This window comes from Neodiprion lecontei, chromosome 2, assembly GCF_021901455.1.
Source record: "Neodiprion lecontei isolate iyNeoLeco1 chromosome 2, iyNeoLeco1.1, whole genome shotgun sequence".
Classification (NCBI taxonomy): domain Eukaryota; kingdom Metazoa; phylum Arthropoda; class Insecta; order Hymenoptera; family Diprionidae; genus Neodiprion; species Neodiprion lecontei.
Window position 1 is genome coordinate 4,250,590 of NC_060261.1, and position 26,360 is coordinate 4,276,949.

Consider the following 26,360-nt stretch of genomic DNA (forward strand, 5'->3'; position numbering starts at 1 on the left):
ATAACTAGCCTTTTTGGTGCCTGTATTCACAAAAGGGATACTAGACCACTACAAGAAATAGTTGGGGAAATAATAGGACACTTCGTAGCGTACGAAGAAGAATTGGGAAAACGGGGGACGATTTTCTTTGGAGGTTTGTACAATTGTAATATAGAATTTCATAATCCGTATTTCTATAATAAACGAATTTTAGGAACTGAACCAGGGATGCTGGACGTTTTGATGTGGCCATGGGTAGAGCGGGCTAAAGCACTTCCACTGGCTTTCGACCAGCCATTGAATTTCGACAAAGAAAAGTTCCCACACCTCGTAAGTTTGCTAAATATGACTTTGATCTATCTAATGGTCAGTGAAAAAAAATTACAGTATAGCTAATCACAGCATTTTATGTTGTAGATGAAATGGATAAACGGTATGAAAGGCCAAAAGTTTGTACAAAAAAATTTTGGCCCTTTTGAAGCTTTTGCCAAAGTTATCAAAGCTCAGGATGACGTTGACTATGACAGCATTTAAATTAATTCCTCAATTACAAGATTCCGTTAATTTTCTATAAAGCATGTGATATTCGTAACTGTATTCGATTGATCAAACTAACCCGATACTCGTGACAATAAAATATCAATAGAACTAAATTGGCATTAATATTTATTATATACAAAATTTATTGGTAGCAAAAGTGATCCCGTTTGATTATGGAACAGCTTATTCTAGATTGTGTATCTCAACTATCGGACGATATTTTTATTTTACGATCTAATAACTTTGTTATCATTCCATGATTTTCAGGTTTAAATATAGATAAATTATTCCTATAAGGAATAACACGATCTCTCATTTTTTTAATACTATCCTTGCCAGAGTATAAAATTTTATGCAAAATAATACTTATGCATAGATGTACACTTATAACATCCACGTCAATTAATAACTTATATTGTCAAGGAATGACATATGATTCCTTTAAAATTTTAATAATTTACAACGACTGGAAGACAGTCTAATTACAAGTTGTACCATGTGTATGAATTCAATACTTGATAACGCCCTGTTATCTTCGATTTCATGTACACAAATGGATGCTCAATCGTACCTATTATGTGGTTACCTCTTATTGTTTTGACGGACCAGAAACGTTTGCCTCTGCTTGGCTGGATGTCGGTACTTGCACCACCGGCTGTGAAGGTACATTTGGTTCTGTTTGCTCCACGACTGTACAAGGCGGTGCTTGACTAGCCGAGGGGGCGATTCCTCAGGATGAGTTTATTTCCTCAATGTTGAGGTGGGCAATGAAACGAAGGCGCATTTGCAGCGCAGGCCTTAGTCTGCGAATTATGCATTCAACCTCGTTTTTCATCATATCACCCACAAACATGTATTTGATATGGTATCTGTTAAAATTTTTATAGTCAAGAAAAATGATAGGTTGTTTGGTTCTTTGAAAAATATTTGTACTGATTAATTCTCCTGATAACTCTGTAAAAAGTATTATTTAAAGGATACAGCAAGTCGCAAATCGGATCCATATATTTGAGATGAGCTTGAGAACGGTCCGCTTGTTCAAGCATTTCATACAGACTAACAGCGAGCTCAACGACGCATCGAGGTCTCTCTGCATTAAATCGTGCCAAAGTCGGTCCTATCAAGTGGCAAGCAAATATCAATTGCTCTTCGCTGTTGACGACTGGTTGCAATTTTTCTTTGATGAATCTGAAGTCATAATCGGTTTGATAATACTCTAAGAACAAATATAACTAACAAATAACTTGTTTTTTTCTTACTGTGGCATAGTTGTGATTTGACCAACTCCTGCATGGTGCCAAATGGAATGTGCCAGAGCTATCATGTAACTATATTTGTTTTCCAATAACCCATTGTGAGTAATATTAAAATTGAATATTTGAAATGGAGTTAAGTTGCTATATTGCCAGTTTGCCAGTCCACGACTCGTCACTGTTTCCACAAGGCGCTCGTGGAGGGCTGACCAGTAACACTCAGGTAAAGCAGCCAACAATAATCCTACGCAGTTGATCCACATGTGTATCTGTTCTGATGGTACAACTGTATATCTGTTCAAAAAATGATTAGCATTATTTGCAATTGAATTAAGAAGCAACCTTTGTTCATACCAATTACCGCAGCCTGAATATCATCTTCGTTTTTTGATACTTGTTACTTACCCTTTGGCGACAACATCAAGCAAAGAATTGGCTATTAAATTTGGAGCAACAGGTACAGCCATGAGCTCCACGCAGGTAACATAAAGAGCATGCGCAGCAGGATTTGGAAATTCATTGAACCTCCAGTCAGTTGTTGGGAAATGTGCGATCCCTGACATGGCTGTGAAGTGATAGTTGAAAAAAATTGTGAAGTAAAAATTAGAATGAATAATGCGAAAAAACGTGAGATTAATCGAAGATCTTTTAGCCTTCTTTCCGGGATAAAATTACGTCTGTCGAAGGAATGCTACTCACTCTCAACAATACGACGCACAAGTCGAACATAATAATCTAATTCTGGCACCCAGTTGACTGCGTCGTCAGGAGATCGCGTCATGTATAGCTGATAAGCTTCGGATAGTGCCCAATTGGGAGCCCGAATATCACACAATGAGCCAAGCACAGCAGAGACTAGGCGTCGCTTCAGTGCTGGCCTTTCCCTAAGTTTTCTTTCGTAGTAATGCAGCGTGTTATAAAGGTATGTGACAGGTCGATCTGTGAAAGATATTTGTTTGTTGACTGTTTGGAAGAGTATTCATGTCTTCAGTTAGACAAAGCCCTGTTATATACCAACCGTGAAATTTATAGAGACATCCCAAGTGTTCTAGTAATATTTCTAAACTCTTAGTAACTGGGGGTATCTCGAGATATCTGTGTATCACAATGTCGAATACTGGTAAGAATCGTAGGCACACATTTCCAAAGTATACAGGCAGACTTTGGTACTGACTGGGGCCTCCGGTGGTTTGTTCCATTATTCCTTCAGGAGCAAATTTCTCTGGGTATTTTCGATGAAATGCGAGATGCTTTTCATGCCAATTTGATTGCTTCCAGTGCTCTGGAGAATTTTCTTTTGCAAATTCTTGAACGCGGTTCCGAAATTCAACAGCTTTCAATAAAAGCAATTGGATAATGAAAAAGCAAACTTGAGCTTCGCTGCCTTCTTGTGTTCGTAGTGCCTGAAAAATAATTTTTCAAAATATGATTTCATGAATTCAAAATGGTGTTGAAATTGTTTCCAAAGAAAATTATTAATTGTTAATTTTTTACCAAACAGAGCACCAGCCTATCAATTGTCACAATGTTGTATTTCCAGATCATGTCATTAATGGTATCAACGCATTTGTTCACATGCTGACCTCCGACGCTGTTAGCAAATTCAAAAACTAAGTAGTCGCAAAATTTTCGAAGATGCGCTGAAAGAGCTCTTGCGCCAATTCTTTCCAATATTCTGAAATTATGGATATTAGTTTTACGCACGTCAATGGTTGAGCAACTTTTTTCTGTTCCATTGAATATTCTCTGTCTCATACTTACTTATACGCAATTGGACTTATACGATCTGTTTCAAATATCATTTTCCATAAGAGACATAGAAACAAGGGTGGTGTTCCGGGCACAGAGAAATGTGCTATTATATCATTTTCATTGCTCATCGATGCCCAATTTCTATATTCCTCTTCGACTGCTTTCTGTACCAACATAAGGAAATCGATCAGTTACAATGTGAGGAGCACAGTAATCTCATTTTAAAATGACCAACTTTCTAAACTCATTAATGCTTTCAAGATTCTACGTACTGCAATGACCAAATAATAGGTGATTCCTCACCTTGATCTGTTGTTTGTTTTCCTTAGGAACACTATTTTGTTGGAAAAATTCATTCAATACTGGAGGAAAACATTGGAGAGTATGATTGGCCCACGAGTGAGGGGTATTTTGCATGATTGTATTCAGCAGTTCCTTGCACCATGTACCACTCAATGAATCTGCTCCTGTCCCTGAAACAATGGCTCAACCATTTTTCACTTGCAGTTTAAATAGTGCAGATAAACTGATACCTCAACCTTTGCGATATGTACGATTATACATAACGTGTATTTATTGTTTAGACAAATTTATTATAGTCACCTGTGACATGCATTGATCTTGCGAGTGTGAGAACTAAAGCTCGATTCAACTCTTCAGATTCAGCAGACACCAGCGTTTTAGGCTCTGATAAAAACCGGGATAATTGAGGTTGCACTTCGGCAGATCCTAAACCAGTTATTAGCCTAAGAGCTGTACTTTCAACGCTGCAAAAATATTGTGAGTAACGTCATCGATTATAGTAGAACATGGTACCTATAATAACATTGAACAGTTGGGTACTTGCCAGAGATGGAGTTGGGTTTGATTTGTTTGTGGTACTGCGGCGAGACTGTGAAGATGAGACAACAGCTGAACTCTGTAATGTGGTTGAATATGATGCATTCTGTAGCTAAACATCTCGAGCAAAGTATACAGTGTTCCCCAAGCATGAGATTTGAATACTGTGGGAAGCAGTTGACCTGGAATAGAATTCGAAATAGTGATTATGTGTCGAAGAGGTGTTTGAAATTAAAAAATAACCCAGTGTTACTCACTTATGAAGCCTTTGATTCCGAGGCTTTCTATTTCAGTGTACACCAGCAATCTGCTGTAGGTCTCGACAAGGGCAGGAGCAAGAGCCATGTTGCTTTTAGATTGAGCTAGTTTGATAACGTGTGTAACAATACTGTGAATCAGACTCATTTTAGAATGTACAGTAAGAGAATCAAGAATGGACATAGACAATGGCGTTGTTGGTCCATTTGCAAGAGCAGCATTGCTCTGTAGTGGCTGTAAGGGTTGCTGCTGTTGTCCCTGAAAATTATAATAATAAATTTTCATTTCACAAGTACACATAGTTATAAATTTTTTTCAGTTTAATGTCCTATTTGCTCAAAAATCACCTTCTGTGTGCCAAGAATTGTATCGACAAGTGCAGCCATAGGTCTACTGAAGTATTCTTGATTCGTTGAATAAGCATTGCACAGTAAAGCGATGCGATAATCAGATCCCATACACAATGATGTATTTGGCATAACTAAATGTTGTAGAAATCTATAAAGAGAGTGTAAAAATTTAATTCAATAAATACGAAATGGCCGCTGTAAGGAAAAATAAAATTTCAGTAAATAGGTACTTGTCGAATTTATGAATACATATACAATAATTAACGATACGATGAATTGCACCAAAAACGTCACATACTCATGATGAACTTTTAGCGTGTGTGGGATCGGCCTGTGAATGTTCAAGTGCTCGGATTGCGCTTTTTTAAGTAAATGAATCCATATACACGTGATGGCCATTTGATGTGTGCACAATGCCTGACTGAAATCAGGAACAGGTAGTGGTTCCTTTTCGGGGTATAATAGGTCATACAGTTTAAGTACTGGCAGAAAGTTAGACAGCTGGAATAGAAAAAGAAAGTGATGTATCGTATGCAAATATTCCAAAGCTACAATGAAGTAATTTTGTTTTTTCAGATGCGCAGATTTGAGAAAATTATTTTAATCCTTACCGGATTACGCTGAATACTCCCAGATATAAACTGCAATAGGACCCACATCAGATGATCACGCCCCTTTCGCAATTCTCGACCAGCTAGCTGAAAAGGTGGTCAAATGAGAGTCACAGTAAGGAGAAATATAACAAGTAACATAGCTTCTGTTTTACCTTGTCATGTATGGCCATCACAATGTTGGGAAAACAAGCAAATTGAAAAAGTACGAAGTATATAAGTTGAGAAGAAAGGTGTAGCCACAGCCAATGATTCGCAACAGTAATATCTGTTCCCTCAGTGGGTGGTGGATCATTTTCGGATCGCTCCATAGCCAGAAGTACCAATTCAACCAGTTGTTCCTCCAATGCTACGCACCTCTGTTTGTGCTAGATTTACATAAATTTTTACCGAAATTAGTTACCAATGCCATTGATCGTGTGACGTATATTACGTTTTTATTCAATCAAAAATATTCTTCGCCTGACTGAATTTGAATATATTACACCTGATAATGAATTGATTAATTCATTCATCGAACCTGTTTCTGGAGGCCTAGCATGGAGCAAACCATATCTCTGCTGTACGGTTGTTCCAAGACATATCTTAAAAGTTCGGTTTGAGGTTTTAGCAAATCTTGATCGTAGGGTAAATTGCCTTTGAGGGAGAATTTAAGGGTCGTAGGATCGAGCCTCCATGGGTTGATGACATGGTCCGCATATCCAGAGTGCTCTACTACGGGTAGCATTTTTGAGTGCCCGATTATAGACACCATTTGCGCAGTGGCTCTGAAACTCTCGACAAACCCAGAGAGCAGTTTTGCTAATTTCTATTTAAGAAATAATACATTATTTTCATTTGGTAAGCAAAATAGAAAAGCACTTGCGATTCTAAATCGTGAACATTGTCAAGCATTAGCTTGAGATTTTTTGAACTCACCCAATGCGGCCAATTCTTATTATCGGGATAGGCCTTCTGTATTTCATTAACAATAAAATAGCCAGGCAATAGACATGCATTTCTGTCAAATATATATTCGATAACATTTTCCAGCGCCTTTAATTGCGGCTGTACAGATGCGTTAAGTCTTGCTGGTATCGTTTGTGCCTTTTCTCTGCAGCCCTGTGAAAGATCATGGAAAAATTTATGAGTATAGTCATTTTTCAGCTATGATTTCAATCGTGTAATATTTATTCCACGATATATGATAGCATAGAAATGACCACCCGCCTTCATTATTTCTCTGACACCTTTGTAATCCACTCCTCCAATGATCCGTCTGATGAGGTTAAAAGACTCGACCCAAAAATCCTCTTGCTGATACTGCAGCTTATCACAGCTGAGGATACATTCGCAAACCAATCTGGAAAGTCGTTAAATGATGATAATGAATTTATTAATTGTTAATTTTCTTGCGTCTCCCGTAGCTTCGTACCTTGCAGGTAATACGTTACTCATGACCAAGTTCTCCAGTAACGACAGAAGAAGTTGTAAGCGACTATGATTCGTCAGCGCAGCAGCCATGTTAAGAAATTGTCTAACGCCATTCTCTTGTTGTTCAGTATTGAGACCTGTCATAGCAGATGTTAATTCTGACTGCAATCCTGCTATTTTTTCAATTTCATTATCCAGATGGTGAACGAGAAAACAGCTGAATGCTTCTTCGATAGGTTCCACTCTCTGCGTGTAATAAAAATGCATAGCAATTAATTGTTTGATGGAAAAACAAGTCGTACCTTCGACAAATAGTGCAAAATGCAGAAGTGCAGTGCTGAGTGAGAATATCGCGAGTAAGGAGATAAAACTTATTGAAAATGTGGGAAAACTATTGAAGTAATGTCAAACCTAAAAATTCACTTACAAGAATGTCATTGACGATGTTCGATATTTGCGCCTCGTTACTCATTTTTAAATAGCGAATATTTACAAGTCGCTGTTCTACGTCAAATCTCTCTGTCAAATCACTTAGATATATGCATGCGTCGGATGCAAAACAAACTTGTTAAAAAAAAAAAATCATCGACCTAACCTCGTACGGTGTAAACAGATTATTCTACGGCTTCATTCAGCAGTTTAATGAGGTGTGGTGCAGTATGGTCGAGGTGGGGATAAAAGTCTGGGGCAAATACGAGTGAAAACTGACTGAAGGAGGCACTGGAAGGAGGGGAGAGCCGGGAAACCACGCGAGTGGCGCTAACTCGGGGAACTCCAGCGGCATTATCGTCCGAGAATTGCAGCGATTGGATCTAATTTACTGCTGTCTATAAAAATTGCTTCGCCTCGCGTAGTTTTATTTCCCGATGTTTCCGCTTTCGACGTGGTTTTTGCGGCTTCGAGTTCGAGCGAGCGAGCCAGTGAGATTTCTTATCTAATTGTAACATGTCTAGGAACGGTTCGAGTGTAGCTGAAAGAAGTTATTAATTAACGATCTCATGCTGTTATCGCAGTGCATTGTTTAGCGAATTTTCATAAAAACAGAGGAAAGATGGCATATTAATTGAAAAATATTGAGTAATGTGCAAAAGTTAACTGTGAAGGTAATTTGGGACAATTATACCATTAACCATCGGTAGAAAAAAGATTATTTCAAGAAATTATTCTGATCAATGTGATATTTGATGAAATTTTGAATTAGATGTTTCAACGCCACCTTTGTTTTCAAGCTGAAATATATGCTTGAGATAAGTAATTTGCATTCTGATTAGCAGCAAACTTAATTGCAGTTGAGAATATAAACGTTGACTGGAAAAATGAGTTTTATTGAGTCTGAAAATCATTTTCAAACCGTTGGTGCATCGAAAGACTTGTTTTGTGACAGGATTTGGTATTTTCATTGTCATTCTACTATGAACAATTTCTTTTGCAGTACATATCCACACTTTGCGATGTAATTCTGGCGTCGAACCATTCAAATGCGGTGTTTCGCGACGGTAAAAATTCGATAGGCAGTGGAATCGATCTGCATTGCAGTCAACTTCAATCGCAATTCGAGATATCGATGTACGGAAATCTCATATCTGTGTTTTCAACTTTCAAGCACGATAAACGTTGCAGCTGTACGGTTAAGCGAATTGGGGGAATGAGAACTGTAATTTAATGATATAATTGATAAATTGATATTAAGTAATCGTTAGTTTTTAATTTTTCGTAATCTGATAACATTAATCAAGTTTGTTCAAATTGTGAAAATGTTTTCTCCTATCTGGATAATTAGAGAAATTTATAAATAAGTGTGATCACATGGGAAAAGTGTCAACGATCAATAACATAACCAAAATGAAGTGACCAAGTGATTTTTGCGGTAGTTTATTTAATCGGATTTATCATTACTAAACCATGGTGTCTGGTGATGTCGACAAATTCTTACCCGAGCCTGACAACTATGCCAAATACTTTCACGAGCTGTTCAGGAATATAGCGGACATTCAAAGGTATAACCTCTCAAACCGTTACGTTTGTTTACCCAACATTTACAGCGGTGACTTCATCTGTCACGAAAAAACTCAATCTAAAACTTGACGATAGTACTCATCGTGTATTTTTATTCGCAGGGGAAAGGGAGATTGGAAAAAATCTAAGAAGTCTAAGACCGCCAAAAAAAAAGACAAGAAAAACAAGGTTATCTTAATAATTTTAACAAATACTTACATTTCCACGTTTAATAGAGCCTCAAATTAAATTGATTATATTTGTTCAAAGCATATGTCGTTTACACAATAACAGTAGCGGAAAATATAATTCCAAAATAGAAACAAAAAACTTTTAAAACAGAATGGAAGAAAATAACTATGTTCAGATACATGAATTCCAGTTGGATGTGAATGGCGACGTAAGCTATAACGGTCCTCCAGAAGTAGAGCTACCCAGCAATGCATCGGCCTTTGCTGTTTTTGCCAGTGTAAGAGCTGCCGTGTTGGAGAAACATGCCAGAGCTACAACCGAGGTATTTAGAGCTTCGAGCTGCAGTTCACCGCCTTTGCCCGAGCTCAGCGATACCATTGACAGTGACAGTGATGAGGAAGTTAGGATTTCAGCCCCACATAATTTACCAAAGGTAAAAATGAACTGTTCGTCCGATGGAAGCTAATCCCCAATTTGCTTTGTTCAAAATCCTTTCATAACTTTAGGAGCTTCTTACGATCAATTTGCAGCTGATACATGATATGATTGATAAAAACCATTTGTGAGTTTGTACAGAAAATTTATTTATCCTGCCTATGGCTATTGCCATGTAAGGTTATTGGTGTCGGTAATAGCCAGAGGCACAGAATGACATAATACTAGTACCAAGGTCCTTGGATAATGAAAGATATCGTACATATCGAATAGACCATTTTAAATCTTTGAGAATAAGGTACAATCATTTAACCGTTAATCGTATCTGATTTCAAAAAATATCCAACGGTATAATGTGTTTTTTCATAGATTGTCGGCATTGGATTACGTAGTGTATTTACATTGATGCGTGAAAGTAGAACCGTCGAGCCTCAATTATGCACAAAAGCATTATGTGCATTACTGGACGTATTGCAAGGCCAACTTCCTGAAGGTCTCGGATCTGAGCCTGATGATGTTGTTGGTAAGTGACAGAGCTGCTGAGGGTACAATGAGAAAACGCATGTCCTCAGATTTTTGTAAAATGTAATTTATTTCTTTCAGATCCACTTTTCGATCTTTTATTGGATCTTGCAACGTCTCATGGACCTGAGTCGGCGACGGCTAACGATGGCAGTCACCTGACCGCAGTTGCTTGTGCATGTTTGCTGAGTTTGGTTGTAGTTAGAGGCGATACTGGTCAAATTCTAGCAGCTACTGCTGCGCTACTCATGTGCCCACGAGCACTGGCTGCTCAAAATATTCAGGTGAAATACATATTCTTATTAAGTGACCCTGGTGTATGTCTGTAGGTTCAGACAATGTGTTTGCCTTTTGAATTTCGTCTATTAAAATTCTTCAATTACAAAATTCTCTCACTACAGATGCCATGCGTGTTGACTGCATTACAAAGAAGTGTCCATAGCGTTTTGCTTGGTAAGCTAGCAAGGCCTGATTGGATAACACATGGAGTTCCTAAAAGTTCTAAGATTAATACATCTACGCTTAAATTACCAAATGAAATGAGTAATGTTGTGCTCAATGGGAGAAGTTTTGTAAGTGATGGAAAGTACCTGTATTTACACACCTGTCGTGGGTTGTTGAAGATTGGCAGTGGACATGGTGGAACAATTTGGGGGCATCTATATGCTCACAAAGCTGACTTTTACCCAACAGAGACCGGATGGCTTGGATTTGCAAACGTTAGTTCAATCATATACATATTATTTACACAATGATTTGGCACTCTGTATTTATTTACATTTATCTATATATTTCTATTCCAGGGACTGTTATATTTTAAGTGCACGCCTAGGAAACAATGCGAATTATTGATATTAGATACGGAAACTCTGATGGTAAGAGGCGTGGCGGTATTAGAAGGACGTGACTGGCCTGCCTCCGTTATGTTCTCTGATGGAGAAAATTTGGGCATGATTACTGCAGCCAAAGATGTGAGTTCACTGGAATATGTAAGCAGAAAATGAGAATACTCGATTTTTGAATATGCTAGGCACTTGTAATTAAATAAAAATTGAATCCCGCCGGCTTTTTCTACAGGAGGGCTTCGTCGTTCGTACAATCAATACATTGAGTAATCCTGTGACAGTCACATCCGAGCTACCACTGAAATTGGCGAGAAAATGTGTCGATGTCATTGGTTCAGCATCGTTCGATGAAGAACAAAATGTACATACACTGAGTATTGGATGCGACGATGAAGTCTCGTTTGTTACAGCAGGCAAAGAATTTGCCCTGCTGAGAACTGTTACTGGAAAGGTAATTTTGAAACACCATAGACTGCAATTGATTCCAATATTCATAATGATTTGAAGAATATTCGCTCGCATGCAGCAAATAACGAAGTTATGCTCATTTCCGCTGTTTTGCAACAGGTATTATACAGTGGGAAAGGAAGCTCTTTAGGGATCAAGGGTAACGGAAGGCCTAACAGGTGGTCAGAGTTAACTCTGGGAAAAGGACCACGAGTAACTCACATTGCTGCAGGCCACGATGGTCAGCATGCCATTATACTGCTGGAAGATGGATCTGTATTATTTGTTGGAACTGCAAGGCGTGGGGAAGATGGCGATAATAGTGGGTTTTATTTTTTGTGTTTCTCCATTCATCTCACTGCAGTTTTTCAAGCAAATCAATTCCATTTTCTGTACATCCAGCTGCGATTCTTTGTCATAGTCTGTCGATAAAATTTTCAGATAAGGCTAGACGGCAGCCAAAACCAGTTAAACCAAAGAAAATGCTCAAAGTTGAGGGACAATTTATAGTAGATGCAGCATGCAATAATGGATCAACAGCATTAGTAACGAAAGACGGCTCTCTGTTGATGTTTGGGAAAGATGCAACGCACTGCGACAATGTTTCCGGTGTTGTTACCGATTTGAGTGACGTTCACGTGGCACATGTTTCACTTGGAAAAGCTCACGCCGTCGTTTTGACCAACAAGGGACAGGTTTACACTTTCGGAATAAACAATAAAGGACAATGTGGAAGAGACTTCACAACTACTCATATTACAAACAAGGAAGTTACTGTTGTGGCAATGGAAACCGGTATCGGGGAAGACGAACTGATTGTTGCTGAAGAGGGTAAGTAAAGGCATTTTTTGGCAAGCTGCTGGAATAGGTAGCAAAATGAACAAAAGTATAAATTACTTGATACACAATATTGCTTTGTACACCTTGGTTGCAATACCAATAGCTTGTCAAAAAATGCCTTAAATTGAATAAATCGTTACTTTTAAACATTGTCAATGCTACAAGGGCATACAATTCACGTTTATCAAATCAATTGTAGATGGTAGAGGTCCAAGCGATGAATGGGAAGAAGCAGCTGGGATGTGCCCAGCAGGGCAGCATCAGTGGAGACGTAGAGTTTGCATGGTGTGCACTGTGTGTCGAGAGTGTACCGGATACAGTATAAGTTGTCTGAGCAGTATTCGTCCAGATCGAAATCCTGGCCAGTAAGTAATTTAACGAAACTGAATGTTACGTGTTGTTTATTTTTTCAGGAAGTTGCCGCAAATTTTTACAATACCCCTGTTGAACCATGTTTACGACATACAAAGTTCGCAAGTTTTGAATGTTCTTTTATCTCGCAGAGAATGCGGTTGTGGAGAAGGTGATAGTGGCTGTGCAGAGTGTGGCTGTTGTCGTATTTGTGCAAGAGAGAGCGTCGATAACGGTGGCGAACTAGCAGTATTGGGACCTTCCGGAGTTGGCGATATAACTGATATGATGAGACTAGACGTGATGTTTGGAGGTAATTCTTACGCTCATTATTAATCCTATATGTAACTGAGATACGTAAGTAATTATACTTACGTCATTTGGCTATAAAAACGTGAAATTAAAATAATTCTCACTTCAGCGCGACATGGGGTTAAGCTGCAAGATCATTTACAAAAAAGATTCGAGGAGAGACGGCAGAGACAGAGAGGTAAACCAGGTCCAAGTGTGACGAAATACGCTATGAAAATTAAGGGTGGCAACAACCAAAGATCCGGTAATTTATTAATGTTTTTTTTTGGAGTGATTCTATCGACATTTTGAATATGATTCAAATATTCACACTGTGTCGAAAACTTGTTTCTGTAGCAGGGCCAAGCGTCATTCCTCTGAAGGGATCTGGAGGAAAGGGTGCCATAGCGGTACCCACTAATGTTCAAGCAGAAGAAGGTATTGGTGGAAGCGATTTGGAGAGAGGAGATGCCGCTCGAGTATCCAGCCTTCCAGCAGCTAAACTGTCGATACCAGCCGATAGTCCTGTTGTACAAATTGCATGCGGTCTCCATCATACTGGTAAGTGAACGAATAATACAATTTGTTCGAATATAATGTTTGTATCATAATTCTAAAACAACATTTTATTTCTCCAGTTCTTCTCTTACAAAATGGTCAAGTTTATACATTTGGCAGTAATATATATGGACAATTAGGAGCTGGAGATTTGATAGCTCACGCTGGTCCAGTTCAAGTAAAACTGCCCAGTATCGCATCCCAGATTGCAGCTGGCAGTAATCATTCTGTCATTTTAACATCGAAGGGAGAAGTTTACACTTTTGGATCGTATCAGGTGAAGAAAATGTCTTCTTTAAATGATTTATTGGATTCCAAAATCTTCTCAGCGTAAGAATTGTGAATATTTTGGTAATGTCGAATTACAGAAAGGACAATTGGGTATGAACTGGTGGAGCGGACAGAATGACGCCACCAATGTTAGCTCTCAAACAAATCGTAGATCTGAAAGATCTCAGCCATGGCATAGCTTTCCTAACATAGTTCCAAACATCGGACCAAGATGGGGACGACGTGCAACTTGGGTCGGAGCATCCGGGGACCAGACGTACATTAAAATTGATGAAATTAATTCAATCAGCCTCACAAGAAGCACAGTTATGGCGAATAAAAACAGTATCAGTGAGTATGATATTATTCTTTCAGATAAAAAAAAAAAAATGCTGCCCCTGAGATAGATTGCTGACACAATTTTCTCTGTCCGATTTTTCAGTCTTACTTCCGAATCAGAACGATCATGCAAACTCTTTCAAATGTCTTGTTATCAATAAACGAGATGGAAACTGCAACAGCTACAGCGGTGCCGATCAAGTTGACTTCAGTCACACAGCGAGCTGCCTAGATCCTCTCTACAATGTAATCTGGAGTTTCAATCCTGCTAATAATGAGATAAATTGCTACAACGTTATATCGACGGAAGCCCGTTCAATTGCTGGACTTGATACGTCTATACTCAGTCCTGCGTTGGCATTACCGGTCGTTTCAAATTGCTTTGTGACAAGATCTCAAGCTGCGATGCACCTTCTGGGATGTCTTGATAGTCTGACACAGGCTCAAGACGAGAAGTTGGTCGTCGTAGAGGAACACGAATGCACTCAAACTTCTCAGGGAAAAGTTTATAGCAGAGAAGATTTTGTCACGGTTAGCAGATTCGAAAGTGAGTACAGTTTACAAAATTTTACTTCTGCATTAAAGTATAACTGCTTGTTGGGCAGGACGAATTTATATTCAATTTCATACAAATTTACGACTCTTTATATCAGGTCATGGCGGCGGTTGGGGATACTCTGGTCACTCGATCGAAGCTATTCGTTTTATGGCTGATACGGACATCTTATTGGGAGGTTTTGGTTTATTTGGTGGTCGCGGGGAATATACTGGCAAAATAAAAGTAAGCTGGATGCAAGTTGTATTATCTGTAAAGAATTAATAGCTATCCTATTTGTTGATTTACAAGATTCATTAATCAACTCCCATTTAAATGTGACAATCTTTTGCACAGCTCTTTGACATTGGTATCGATGGTGGCGATCAGGAGACAGATGGTGAATTAATAGCGGAAACTGAAGAGATTCCTTATGAATGTGGACCCAGACAAAAATACCCGATGTTATTTGACGAGGTGATACAGTTGCAGGCTAACAGATGGTATGTTGCATGGGCTAGAGTCAGTGGCCCCTCTAGCGATTGTGGGTCAAGCGGACAGGCAATGGTTACAACGGAAGACCAGTAAGTTGATGATAAAAGATTCCATTTGAATTATGTAACATCCGTCATTGACAAAAATAGAAATTTAATTTAATCACACAAATTTCAGGGTACTATTTTATTTTAAATCTTCAAAGAAATCCAACAATGGAACGGACGTTAATGCTGGACAAATACCGCAACTGTTATACTGTGTTATTACACCGGAAAATCAAACTCCAAACAGACAAAGTGATCAGGGAGAACCCATATACATATTGAGTAGAGAGTTTAGCAGAACTGTAACCAAGGTACGTTTTCTTTTTAGGAGATAAAAAATGTGATTGACAGAGTTATTTATTAAGTTGCCAGAATGAGAGAAGATCGAAAATGGTCAGCGAATTGATAAAATTTTGAAATTTTTACAGGAGTGCTTTCAATCTTTGATATCCTTGCTGCAATGGAGTTGGAATACTCTGAAAGCTGGCTTGTCTGATGTGGCAGTTCATGTATCCTCGTCATCGCATGCAATGCTGGAAATGGACAGGCTCGTCTACATCAGTAAAGCCAGTCTCAGATTACTGCGAACGTATACTAACGAGATTTACCCAAATCAAGGTATGAGAATTGTGTCTTCACAAAAGAATCAAAACTTGTACATGTCAACTATTCATATATCTTTAATGTTGGGCTATATTTGTTATCAAAATTTTTTTGATACAATATGTTGATATATTATTTTACTGGAAGTTTCGATTAAACTTGTCCTCACTTTACAGTTGTGAAAAAAACCCCACCTGAATCCGTAAGATTGGCAGAATGTATCGGAGAAGTTAGAGGACTTCTTCGTCAAATACTTTCCGATGTTATTCCAATCACTGTAAAGAATAAAGGCAAAACACGGTCTACCAAAAGTAAGTAACTCAATGATACATGTTCCTTATATTGAGCTGTAGACAAATGTTCGTTGTGTCTACACAAAATTTTTTTATCTTGCCACAGGTTCCACGAGTTTGAGTTATAAGATGACAGGAACCATTTTTGACGAGTGCCACAAAACTTTCGTTTCCTGCTATCACGCATTTTATCCCACAGCTTACCTGAAGTGGACTTCACTTTGCGACCTGTTATCTGAAATTGAGAAGGTAAACATGATTCTTCTAATAACGATGAGCGTAAAATTTCACACATGGTTTAAAATTGCCATTTTAAACTGTCAATATTTTTCTAGGATCAGGGCACTTCTTCGAAGGATCGACTACTGTCGGCAGTTTTGGCATCCCTCTGCCACCCATCTGTTAGACTTCGCTGTACTTTTCCAATATTAAACAATGTAATGGACAGCACAGACAGTATCAAGCGGCAATTGAGTCCGTCTGATAACGCTGGTTTGCCAATGATGAACTCGACGGAAGCACACCACTATCCTATCCTTGTAGAGCAAATAAGCTACAAGTCTCAGATCGAAAGTTCGAATAGAGGATCGTTAAATTGGTCCTTTCGCGAGGTGTTAGACAGACTGTTGGACCTGGTGCTTATACCAGTACGAAAAAGTCTTTGCAGAGAGAAATCCCAGTCCTTGCCGGATTTGGTTCTACACTGTTGTCATTTGTTGGCAAGAGTTATAGCTGAGTTAGCTTCTCAGTCGAGTGGAAACGACAACGAAGTACAAGGAGCCTGTGGTCGACTGATGTACACCACACCGTCCAGATTCACAAGAACGAATCAGAGCAGATCTTGGAACACTGGGAATGGGTCACCAGATGCCATTTGCTTTTCGGTTGATAGACCTGGTATCGTTGTTGCTGGCGTTGGGGTTTACGGAGGTGTCGGTGTCTATGAATACGAATTGGAGTTGTTGGATGACGTAAGTTGAGAGAAAATCGTGATAGGAATTACTGACAACAAGCATCTCTCATTTGATCCCATCTTTTATTACACTTAGCAAAATAATACTGGCAACGATCCTTCTCACACTCAGCGTTGGAGCAGTCTGGACTTTTCAAGGGGATCTTTTGGCCCGGAAGATTGCGTCAATGACGTAGTGGAGTTGAAGTTCGATAAGCCGGTATCTATAAAAGAAAATGTGAAGTATGCTATACGCTTACGCAATCGAGGAGGAAGAACTAGCAACGGTGACGGTGGTTTGAGCGTTGTGAAAGGACCAGATGGGACCACATTTACATTTACCGCGTGCTCGCTGAGTTTCAATGGTACGACTTCATTTGTAAAGTTGGACGCTCATTGGCTTATTTACAGTGTCATTGATTTGTCACATTTATTATTTTCTTTCTCATGTCATCAGGCACAACTCAAACCCGAGGACAAATTCCGCACATTCTTTACTACTCGAATCCGCAAGATTCGGAAACACAACAATCAACAAAAGCGATGGCAGAATTGCAGGCCCGGAAATGCACACTGGCAATGACGGCGACGATAGTGCAACGTGCTAATGAAATTTTGTCTCTGGCAAGAGAAAGGGCCGAAGATTTTTCCTCCAATGAAATTCTTGGGAACGCAGCTTTTGTCACGACTCTTCTGCCTTTGCTTATGGCTCACATTAGCCCGCTAGCGACTTCAGACCCGCGGGTAATCAGATGACTGACTAACAAGAAGATAAAATTTCCAATTTCAATATTTTACGCAAGTTTAATTTTTTTTTCAGAGTGGGGTGCAGGTTTTGACCCTTATCCAAGAAATGCTTCCACATATTTCGGCGCTTAACCAGATTTCGGGAATGGGATCGTCGCAAATATCACAAGACAGTGAGATTCAGTCGCACAGCGTTCCACCGATTACGACGAGCCAGCATTACACGTGGTTGGAAAGCGATCATCCTTACAAGGCGGCCACAGTTTCCCACTACAAAGTTGCATTTGCCGAAACAGTGAGATGGCTCAGCGTCGAGTTTACTCCTGACTGTGGAACTGCACAGCCTGAGGATTACCTTCAGCTCTATATACCCAGCAGCGTAGCCAGTCCATCCATAACTATTGGGTCAGTTTTTTTGAAAAAAATGCATGGATGGATAAGTGCAATAATAATAGTATTCACAATTTGAAGTTCGCGTTTGTATTTGTACTCATGATATTTTACATTGTAATTTCAGTGCTGCAACCACATCGTCGGAAGATAATCTACCACACTGGCCGGTTCTTCACAAGTTGAGCAGTATACCGAGTCAATGGCCGCAGAATGCTGTCGTTTTACCAGGTCAATAGCATACTTCATTCTTCAAAATTAAGGGTCTAGATTAATACTGCCATATCCTTTCAATCATACTCAAAATATCGAAATGCTGTTGAATTTCAGGAAACGAAGTGATATTTTCCTTGGAAACCGCGTCCGATTACGTCAAGGACGATCGCTCCAACACTTACGGTTTCAAGTGTTTGGTCATTGGATACGAATGGGCCGGTAGTGTGGGTGGATTGAAGCATCTGGAAACCGAATTGGCGTTTCTCGGCGGTGCCTGTGCAGCGAGTTTGATGAAGAAGCACATGACGTTACCGCCTGTGTCAGGTACGAGTTTAATATTTGTATCGTAAGTTAAAAACCGTTGAAGCCCATTACGCACTTACTCTGTACAAACGTGTGTGAACTGTAAAAAATGAGTTAGAAGTTGGAAGTGCCGAGGATATGTATCGACGATTTATGTTTAACTACCCCTCAATTTTCAGTCGAAGAAATCGAAGAGGATCTTGAGCTCGCCCAGGACACAGCTAAGCGGCTTTTTTCCGGATATTCAGTGCTTCTCGGAAGAGGATTCGCCCTCACATCTCCGCCTACGGTGTCCCAGGCCCTCGACGGCGTGCTTCCGTTTAGGTGAGTTTTTACAACTTTTCTTACACCGCCGGAATCACTTGAGCATGCAGTGGTTCCGCCTATCTTGTGATTTACAATTTGCAAATGAATTAGGTTTGATATGCTGATGTTTCATTGAACGCTCATCTTCACTATGGACCGCGATATGCGTAGCGACTTAAATCGAAGTTTTTCGTAATTATGATGTGCGAAGCGAAATGGAATGGTGACGATACCGCTAGTCGGGACTTTTATATTCAATGACAAAATCGTTATTATAACTCGGTGTATTATGTTGCGATATGTGCAAAGAAATTAACCAGAACTTCAGGATCATTGCTCGATCGTGACAAAATTGCTCAGACTCCTTGACACAGTGAAAAGGGAAGGTGGTGCTGATCGATTTTAATCTCTTTCACGCTGTTCTGCAATTACAGAAATTAGCACGAAGTTCTTATCTAACGTTGGATAATTTGAGTAACAGGTGCTATGCGCAATTCTCTCCATGAATTTATTCTCCTGATAGGAATGGGACGGGTATCAGGTTCTTGGTTGTTTGTTCTGACTTTCGCCGTTAATTTTGAAGATTTATTTATTAATAATGCGTGAATTCAGTATGTAAAACAATTATATGTTGTACAAGTTGGCTGTCGTTATATCACAGTCATGATAATTACGGCTAAATGATTATTACAAAAATCTTAATCACTACTAAACGACACAATTTATTTTTCTTGCGTTATCATTATTATTATTATTGTTATTATTCGTGTTCTCTTAAATTAGATTCACACTGCTAACGATATTCTCACTTTGATTGCGTTCAAGGTGTTCGTTAGACAGTTATCGTTACCATTTATGATTCCCGTGTAGCGTCTCGCTGTTTGGCTAATCGACGAATATCACGTGCAATTGAAAATAATCTTACAACTCCGAGCCGTTGCGCGTTGATGCGTAATTTCGCATTTTGCATTCTCTTTCGTGTATCTCGCGAGCCCGTTTCTGCACTTGATCGATTAACTACCTAATTATTTTATTCCTCTAGGGGAGACATGAGGTACAGTAATTGAAGTGCTTTAAATACAACTTCGTTAATTGTTATAGGTAAATAGGTACTTGAAAAACTTTGTACACTTAGAAATATGGCGCAAATAATCAGTTCGAAGCGATATCGTAAAGAATTTAACGCAAGTCAAATCCTTTTCTCGTGTTCTTTTAAAAATCGGTTGCGCGATGTTTTCTTATTCGGCAGCTATTTGTTTCATAATCTCTACTAATTCGACGAGAGTTATCGATTCGTGATCAGATATAAAACTATAGATAAATCTCGCGTGACGCGCTTCTTCCAAATTGCGGTAAAACGTGTGCATATATGTACCGTCTCTGTGATAATCGAGAATTAAAAAATTATTGAGCTTTGAACTATCTTCAGATTATAACTAACTAAATATAGTTTCAAACGAAAAAGAGATATCGTAACTCTCTCTGAATTTACACATCATGCGTATAACTTCGGCAGTTTCAATTGAATCGAAACGGTGAAATTAATACAGTATCATGACGATAGTAAAGTATAAACAATGAATACGTTTAGGAATGACACGTTTACGTAAATACTCACGATACAGTAACAATTATACACACAGATATGTGGCACTGAAACAATAAATATTATATACACCAGATTCGCTCAAAGTCCGAGCGTATAATATAATGATAACATTAACAATGATAATAATAATAATAATAATAACAACAACAACAACACAACGATAGCGATACCTGTAATGAATATTTCATTCAACTATACAAAAATACGAAAAGTATCTCGAAGATGTATTTCACACATCGACGAGTTTGTGCATTTCTCATCACTTTTGTTGTTGTATTTGTCTTCTTTTCTCTTATTTTCTTTCATTCTTTTTCTCGTCCCCTCTTCCAACGCTAACCTTATAATCTAAATCACACAAAGACTGGCTCTTCTTCTGCTTCATCTTCGTCTCCTTGTTCTTCTTCTATATATATATATCTATATATACGCAATCTCTTCAAAGTATATACATATTAATATTTGCGAACAACGCGGATATCAGTTTTTGTTGCTGTTGCTGTCGTCGTTGGAGAATCTTTTACGAAAATAGTCCAATTTCCTCGTACGTTACACAATCTTCATCTCTATAGTCGAGTAAAAAACTTGACGCGTTGCGAAAACAAATTTAGAAAGTTGTTATATAACACCTATACACATGTCCGTATATCGTATAGATTAGCTAAATTGCAAATGGGCGCGCGAATATAAATGCGTTGTTATTAATTTTTTCCGCGAGGTAATCGTATCATATAACAACAATTATACACAAGTATATATATCTTTTGAGAAGTTGTCACAATCAATCTGTCAGTGATATGTGCAGGATATTAGATGGATACGCGGTGTAAATTGTTTGAACGATTTGCGATCGACTCTACTGTTGCGAAATATAAAACTTTCTAACGATTTCGGACGAAATATCGAGATAATGTCTCCGAAATTATAATAATATAATACATACTACATTCCTAATATAAAAACGACGACTATAATATAGGCATACATATATGTTTTCGTATTTAGAAAAAATAAATGAATTTCGTATTGATGATAAAACTTGTATACTATGATGATGATAATAATAATAATAATAATAATAATAATAATAATAATAATAATAATAATATAATTTTATAACATACGTACTAAATATTTTACAGACTTTTTCTACAATGTGAGTAATAATTTATGCATCTATACGTAATATTATTTATTATAATGTAATCCTTATCGTGATATAACCGTATATGTAAATAATTATTATCGTCGTTATCGATATTATTATTACTACTGTTGTTGTTGTTGTTGTTGTTGTTGTTATTATCGATAGGTATTTTATAATTCTGTGGTCAACGGTTCAGCCTTTTCAACAATCACATGAAACTCGGTTTCTCTGTAAACGCGTCCGTCGGGCACGACCATCGTTATCCTGCTGTCAACCGGAGCGTCCCTGGCGATGACGCCGTTCTTCTTTGAAACAACGTCAGGAGCGTTCGTCGGCACGCTTATCCAGCGTTTCTGGTTATTTTCACGCTGCCTGCGGCAGCACCAAACGATTAGAAAACCGCCGACTAGCAAAACTACGATAGAACCAACTAGAACCAGTACGAACAAGAGGGTGGAATTGCTTATCGAGCAGTATCTCGCCTCGTATTCGTTGAATGTTACCGGCGTGAAGTCAGCGTCGAAATCTAGACAGAGAAACGTTTCCGGACCGACGTTTATCGGCTCATCCGGTACGCTCATTGAGTAAAATTTCGCGTATACGTTACTGTAGTTTAACACGTTTCCTCGCCAAACCGGAATCGCTGAACACTCGCAATTATGGTTTACCAATATCCCGTCCAATTCCGGACGGAAACTTCCTCTGTCGAACATAACCGAGCCTTCCTCGAATGTCTTGATGCTGTTGTTTTTGAATATCAGGTCGTTCAGCCTTCCGTTGTTGTTGTTGTTGTTGTTGTGGTACGACTGGTATTCCGGGTCTGTTTTTATGTCGAGAAACGCGCCTACGTTCAGGTTGCCGAACGTGTTGTTCTTCATTATGACAGCGCCTGTCGTCGTTACGCTGAACGCCTGACCCTCGATTGTTCCGAAATCGCAGTTTTGTATCGCAACGGTTCTCGGTCTTCTTATTATAAACGCCGAACTTCGCACCGTTCCCATTCGCACGCCGTCCAGCATGAACTTGCTCGTTACCTCGATGTCGTTCATCGCTCTACTCGGCACAACGTCGCCGAACGTTCCGCCGATCACGTGAAGATAGCCGACGTCGAATTTCTTGAAAGCTTGCGCCTCCATTGTATCTATAACGCAGTTATCAAGTGTCATTGTTTCCGTACCCACGAGGTTCGAAAAGGCGAAAGCGTTCACCTGACCGATCCTGACGTTTTGGAGGTGGATCACCTCCACGTCACCCTTGAACGTGAAACTAGGGAGAAGGTCTATGCTGCTGTTCGTTATCGATATCTTCGCCGGCGTATCGCGCGTCGCAAGCTCGAAACTCTGAGGGTACAACGTCAGGTTGCCGATGTTCTCGAAGCTTATCGCTCGCAGACCTCCCATCGAGGTAAGACTTGAATTCACCAGCCTCACCGACGGGCAGTTTGATATCATTATTCGCGTCGTATGCGGACTCAGTCTTCGATCGCCTTCCGTCGTTAGGACCAGCTCCTGAAATTCGAAAATCGAACGTTTACATCGGGTCTGCTGCGTTAGTTGAGCTTGAAGTTAGTAACGTTCTATTTTCTTAATTCTACAATGATTTTTAAACGAACTAAGATTGCAAAATATTCAAATAGTTACAAAATCGGAAACTGACAGTTTTCCCTCAGCATGAATCGAACTTCAACATGATTGTGCGTTTTATGTATGTACCCCGCGATCTTCTTTTTTTTTTAACTTTCTTTTGCCTCCATATTTTCAGGACAAACCGCACCAACTTTTTTTTTCATTCTTTGTATTACACACAAAGCTTACGGAAATCAGCACGCGTGTGTTATCACGAAAGAATCGACACCGCGATAACAACGAATAGATTAACACTTAATAAGGGTCTAAATCGTTGAGGTTAATCTCTTGTAACCATGCAGGATATTATACTTAATAATTGTTCTTGAAACCCTTGTTGTAAAACCTACCAGGCAATTATGGTCGATATATGTCGTGCATTTACAAAATTCACTCCGTGGATATTCGTTACACACACGGAAGAATTTAAATCTACCATATATCGTCTTTACATGAAAAAAAAAAAACTTCGATCTTCTTCTATACTAAGAAATTAGAATTATGTTCTTATTCCCGACGCGATTAATTCACATTCGTTGATTCATTTTTCTTAAAAGCTCCGTATCTTTAAAGCTGATTACAACGTAATCCCAATATTTGGGCGTTTGCGTTTCACCTTCTAATTTTATTTTTTTTTTATTTATTTTTTTTTTATTTTCAATCAGAGTGACAAATGAGGGATGAAAACGATATCGTTGGACACGCGAGACGGTTTTTCCCGGATGGAAACGAAACTAGAGAAGGAAGAGTATTATACGAAGAGAAAACAAAAAACGTATGTCGCGATCCCTTTGTGCTACGTAACATACGCGTACATGCAGTATAAAAAAAAAAAAAAAAAAAAAAAAGGAAAGAAAACCCCCGCAGATAATGTCGTTTGATTTTATTTCAGTACAATAGTCGCGTCGAAAAATTTTTTTTTTTTTTTCCCACCCTCTCGTTCTCCTTCTCTCTAATCCCTCTCGTCCGGTAAATGCCCATATAACCGGAAGTAATACCGTTGATCAATCTCTGCGATATAACTGGGGTACACCGAACAAATACTACCTCTTCTTTTTTCATTTCCACGCCGTGTTGTGTGTCATGACGGGCGGAAAAAGAAAGAGGTGGGAGGGGATGAAAACGACGACGAGGAAAATGTATAAATGAAATTTTGGTCGATCGCTCGCGCCCTTTTTTGTTTTTTTTTATTTTTTTTTACCGTAAAAAAAATTCTATTCACTGATACGCGTTGCGATATCGATGTGGGACACGGTTTAAACATGTGAATCATCCTGAGATAAATTCACCAACAACGTAACGCGACTTTGTATTATTATTACACGCTTCTCTCTACCTGCCCGCACGCTTATCTGTACGGAGAAGTTTATTGTAGACTCGCAGGGTTTCGGTGAATATCGCGTTATCAGAGCTGCCACATGCTGGAAATGTATAGGTAATCGTCGTCGAAACGAGAGAAGGTCCAACACGAATATAAACTTTTAAAGTTAAACGACAAAGGCTGCTCTGCAGCTTGCGTTTCGTAAACTTTCGACGCCGTTACGGTACATGGGTATTTATGTATGTAATACGTGACGATATATGGTGTAACAGGGTACGCGTGTATGGGGAAAACCTAAGAGAGAGAGGGATTTATCTTTTCAATTCGATTCTTTTTACACCTGAAACAAAACCCCGTAAAAACAACTCGAATTACAATAAATATTTATAGCGCGATTGATACGCACGTAGTATTTTTTATTTTTTATTTATTTTTTTTTTTTTTCACTTCGATGAAGTACGAAAATTTACCTCCCGATTATATGTAGTCATTTTTTTCCCGTAAATATTTCACGTGTTCACCACCTTGGGTGTATTATAGGTTCACCGTATACGAATATATCGTTCGTTGTAATATATGCGAGTTTGATGCGAGGGAAAGTTTTTCGATTCATTATTTTTCACATTTTTTCCGATCCATTTTCGTGCGGTTTCATCGTTATTACTTATAGAGACAGAGAGCGAGAGAGAAAGATGACAAAAGAATAAATAAAAAGAGTAATGGTGTTTTGAATTATTCGAAATGAAATTTATTATTGTCCGAAAAACTTTTTATATCCACCGAGTTAGAGAGAATTTGTCTTTAATAAATGTATATTTATTTATTTATTTATTGGTAACTATTGCGACATTTTTATAATAGCGTAGGAGTTGAATTTTTTTTTTTTTCTACACGAGCATTATATGCCAGCTCAATAATATATATGTATATATATGCGTATGTGTGTCGAGGAGAAAAAATTTGCAGACTTGAATACTAAGTACGGTTATACATATGCACGTATTACATATGCGGAATGTAATATTTATGTACGCGTCGCGTAGTTTCAGGGACGTCGTAAATTTTCCGACGTATGCTTGAACTGAAAATTTTTACTTCCCCATGGATGGTCTACTTGTCTCCCTGTGCATTTTGGAATAAAAAAAAAAAAGAAACAAAAACACGAATAAAAAATGAAAAGAAAAGATAAAAAGTATTTCGAGAGAATTTCTCTCGTTTTTCTTTATTTCCACGACTCGGAATGTCCTCCTTCCGTTTTCCCTGCAACTGAGTTATATTTCTTCTTCTTCTTCTTCTTTATTTCGCGTTCAGGATTCGCGAGCACGCCGCGTTCACTTTATGGCATAACGACTTTATATATCGTATACCTGGACTGTATATGTATAAATACACACCTGTATATACAATATGTATACATATGTATGTATAACTCTTAGTACGCGGCACGTGTCGAGGTAATAATGATTTACTCTTTTATTTATCTTGCAATTTTTATAAGGAAGCGGTAAAAATATCGCTAGCCGAGAGCAAAATACCGGGTATATATTATACATACACACCTGTACATATTGTATAATAACAAGAGAATGATGAACGAGGAGTGGAGCTTAAATCCTGTATATATATATATATATATTTATATATATAAAATACACTGTCGATTTTATTATTTTCTCAACTTTTATCCTACATT

At 38.5% G+C, this 26,360-nt stretch overlaps 4 protein-coding genes across 14 annotated transcripts in view; 2 read left to right on the forward strand and 2 right to left on the reverse strand.

Annotated features, from left to right (window-relative positions):
- LOC107222729 (diphosphomevalonate decarboxylase) overlaps positions 1-632 on the forward strand; it is a 33,294-nt gene extending 32,662 nt beyond the window's left edge. For both annotated transcript variants that reach the window (XM_046732021.1, XM_015662216.2), the window contains 3 exons: positions 1-133; positions 194-309; positions 397-632. In XM_046732021.1, coding sequence (XP_046587977.1) covers positions 1-133; positions 194-309; positions 397-513 — 366 coding nt within the window. In that variant the 3' untranslated portion in view covers positions 514-632. The remainder of the gene's footprint in view (positions 134-193; positions 310-396) is intronic.
- Positions 26-7,647, reverse strand: LOC107222734 (mediator of RNA polymerase II transcription subunit 23). 2 transcript variants are annotated; one of them, XM_046732015.1, is made up of 21 exons: positions 7,424-7,647; positions 6,998-7,242; positions 6,793-6,925; positions 6,502-6,684; positions 6,104-6,391; positions 5,739-5,951; positions 5,584-5,670; positions 5,271-5,473; positions 4,970-5,120; positions 4,622-4,880; positions 4,372-4,546; positions 4,128-4,291; positions 3,828-4,009; positions 3,534-3,688; positions 3,267-3,447; positions 2,791-3,175; positions 2,472-2,711; positions 2,178-2,337; positions 1,779-2,066; positions 1,501-1,707; positions 26-1,388 (listed from the first exon to the last, which is right to left on the reverse strand). In XM_046732015.1, exons 1-21 carry the CDS (start codon positions 7,466-7,468, stop codon positions 1,250-1,252), a joined length of 4,083 nt encoding a protein of 1,360 aa, XP_046587971.1. In that variant the 5' UTR covers positions 7,469-7,647; the 3' UTR covers positions 26-1,249. The 2 variants fall into 2 exon arrangements, with proteins under 2 accessions (XP_046587971.1, XP_015517710.1); XM_015662224.2 differs by having other exon boundaries at positions 3,828-3,997; positions 7,424-7,646.
- A 781-nt stretch (positions 7,648-8,428) lies between these two features.
- The window catches only part of LOC107222725 (E3 ubiquitin-protein ligase MYCBP2), a 163,626-nt gene continuing 145,694 nt past the window's right edge, over positions 8,429-26,360 (forward strand). For 4 of the 5 annotated variants that reach the window (XM_046732849.1, XM_046732851.1, XM_046732850.1 and 1 more), the window contains exons 1-30: positions 8,429-8,993; positions 9,114-9,180; positions 9,374-9,616; positions 9,988-10,141; positions 10,222-10,424; positions 10,542-10,859; positions 10,944-11,129; positions 11,218-11,436; positions 11,553-11,754; positions 11,874-12,263; positions 12,472-12,637; positions 12,776-12,936; positions 13,045-13,179; positions 13,272-13,475; positions 13,553-13,749; positions 13,841-14,093; positions 14,185-14,628; positions 14,735-14,862; positions 14,974-15,200; positions 15,289-15,469; positions 15,587-15,776; positions 15,938-16,072; positions 16,161-16,303; positions 16,390-17,025; positions 17,104-17,371; positions 17,464-17,750; positions 17,827-18,158; positions 18,271-18,374; positions 18,474-18,683; positions 18,842-18,986. In XM_046732849.1, coding sequence (XP_046588805.1) covers positions 8,899-8,993; positions 9,114-9,180; positions 9,374-9,616; positions 9,988-10,141; positions 10,222-10,424; positions 10,542-10,859; positions 10,944-11,129; positions 11,218-11,436; positions 11,553-11,754; positions 11,874-12,263; positions 12,472-12,637; positions 12,776-12,936; positions 13,045-13,179; positions 13,272-13,475; positions 13,553-13,749; positions 13,841-14,093; positions 14,185-14,628; positions 14,735-14,862; positions 14,974-15,200; positions 15,289-15,469; positions 15,587-15,776; positions 15,938-16,072; positions 16,161-16,303; positions 16,390-17,025; positions 17,104-17,371; positions 17,464-17,750; positions 17,827-18,158; positions 18,271-18,374; positions 18,474-18,683; positions 18,842-18,986 — 6,623 coding nt within the window. In that variant the 5' untranslated portion in view covers positions 8,429-8,898. The remainder of the gene's footprint in view (positions 8,994-9,113; positions 9,181-9,373; positions 9,617-9,987; positions 10,142-10,221; positions 10,425-10,541; positions 10,860-10,943; positions 11,130-11,217; positions 11,437-11,552; positions 11,755-11,873; positions 12,264-12,471; positions 12,638-12,775; positions 12,937-13,044; positions 13,180-13,271; positions 13,476-13,552; positions 13,750-13,840; positions 14,094-14,184; positions 14,629-14,734; positions 14,863-14,973; positions 15,201-15,288; positions 15,470-15,586; positions 15,777-15,937; positions 16,073-16,160; positions 16,304-16,389; positions 17,026-17,103; positions 17,372-17,463; positions 17,751-17,826; positions 18,159-18,270; positions 18,375-18,473; positions 18,684-18,841; positions 18,987-26,360) is intronic. The other variant, XM_046732848.1, reaches the window with a different exon arrangement.
- Positions 19,540-26,360, reverse strand: part of LOC107222728 — a 69,751-nt gene continuing 62,930 nt past the window's right edge. For all 5 annotated transcript variants that reach the window (XM_046732860.1, XM_046732861.1, XM_046732859.1 and 2 more), the window contains one exon: positions 19,540-23,229. In XM_046732860.1, the coding sequence (XP_046588816.1) occupies positions 21,892-23,229 (1,338 nt within the window). In that variant the 3' untranslated portion in view covers positions 19,540-21,891. The remainder of the gene's footprint in view (positions 23,230-26,360) is intronic.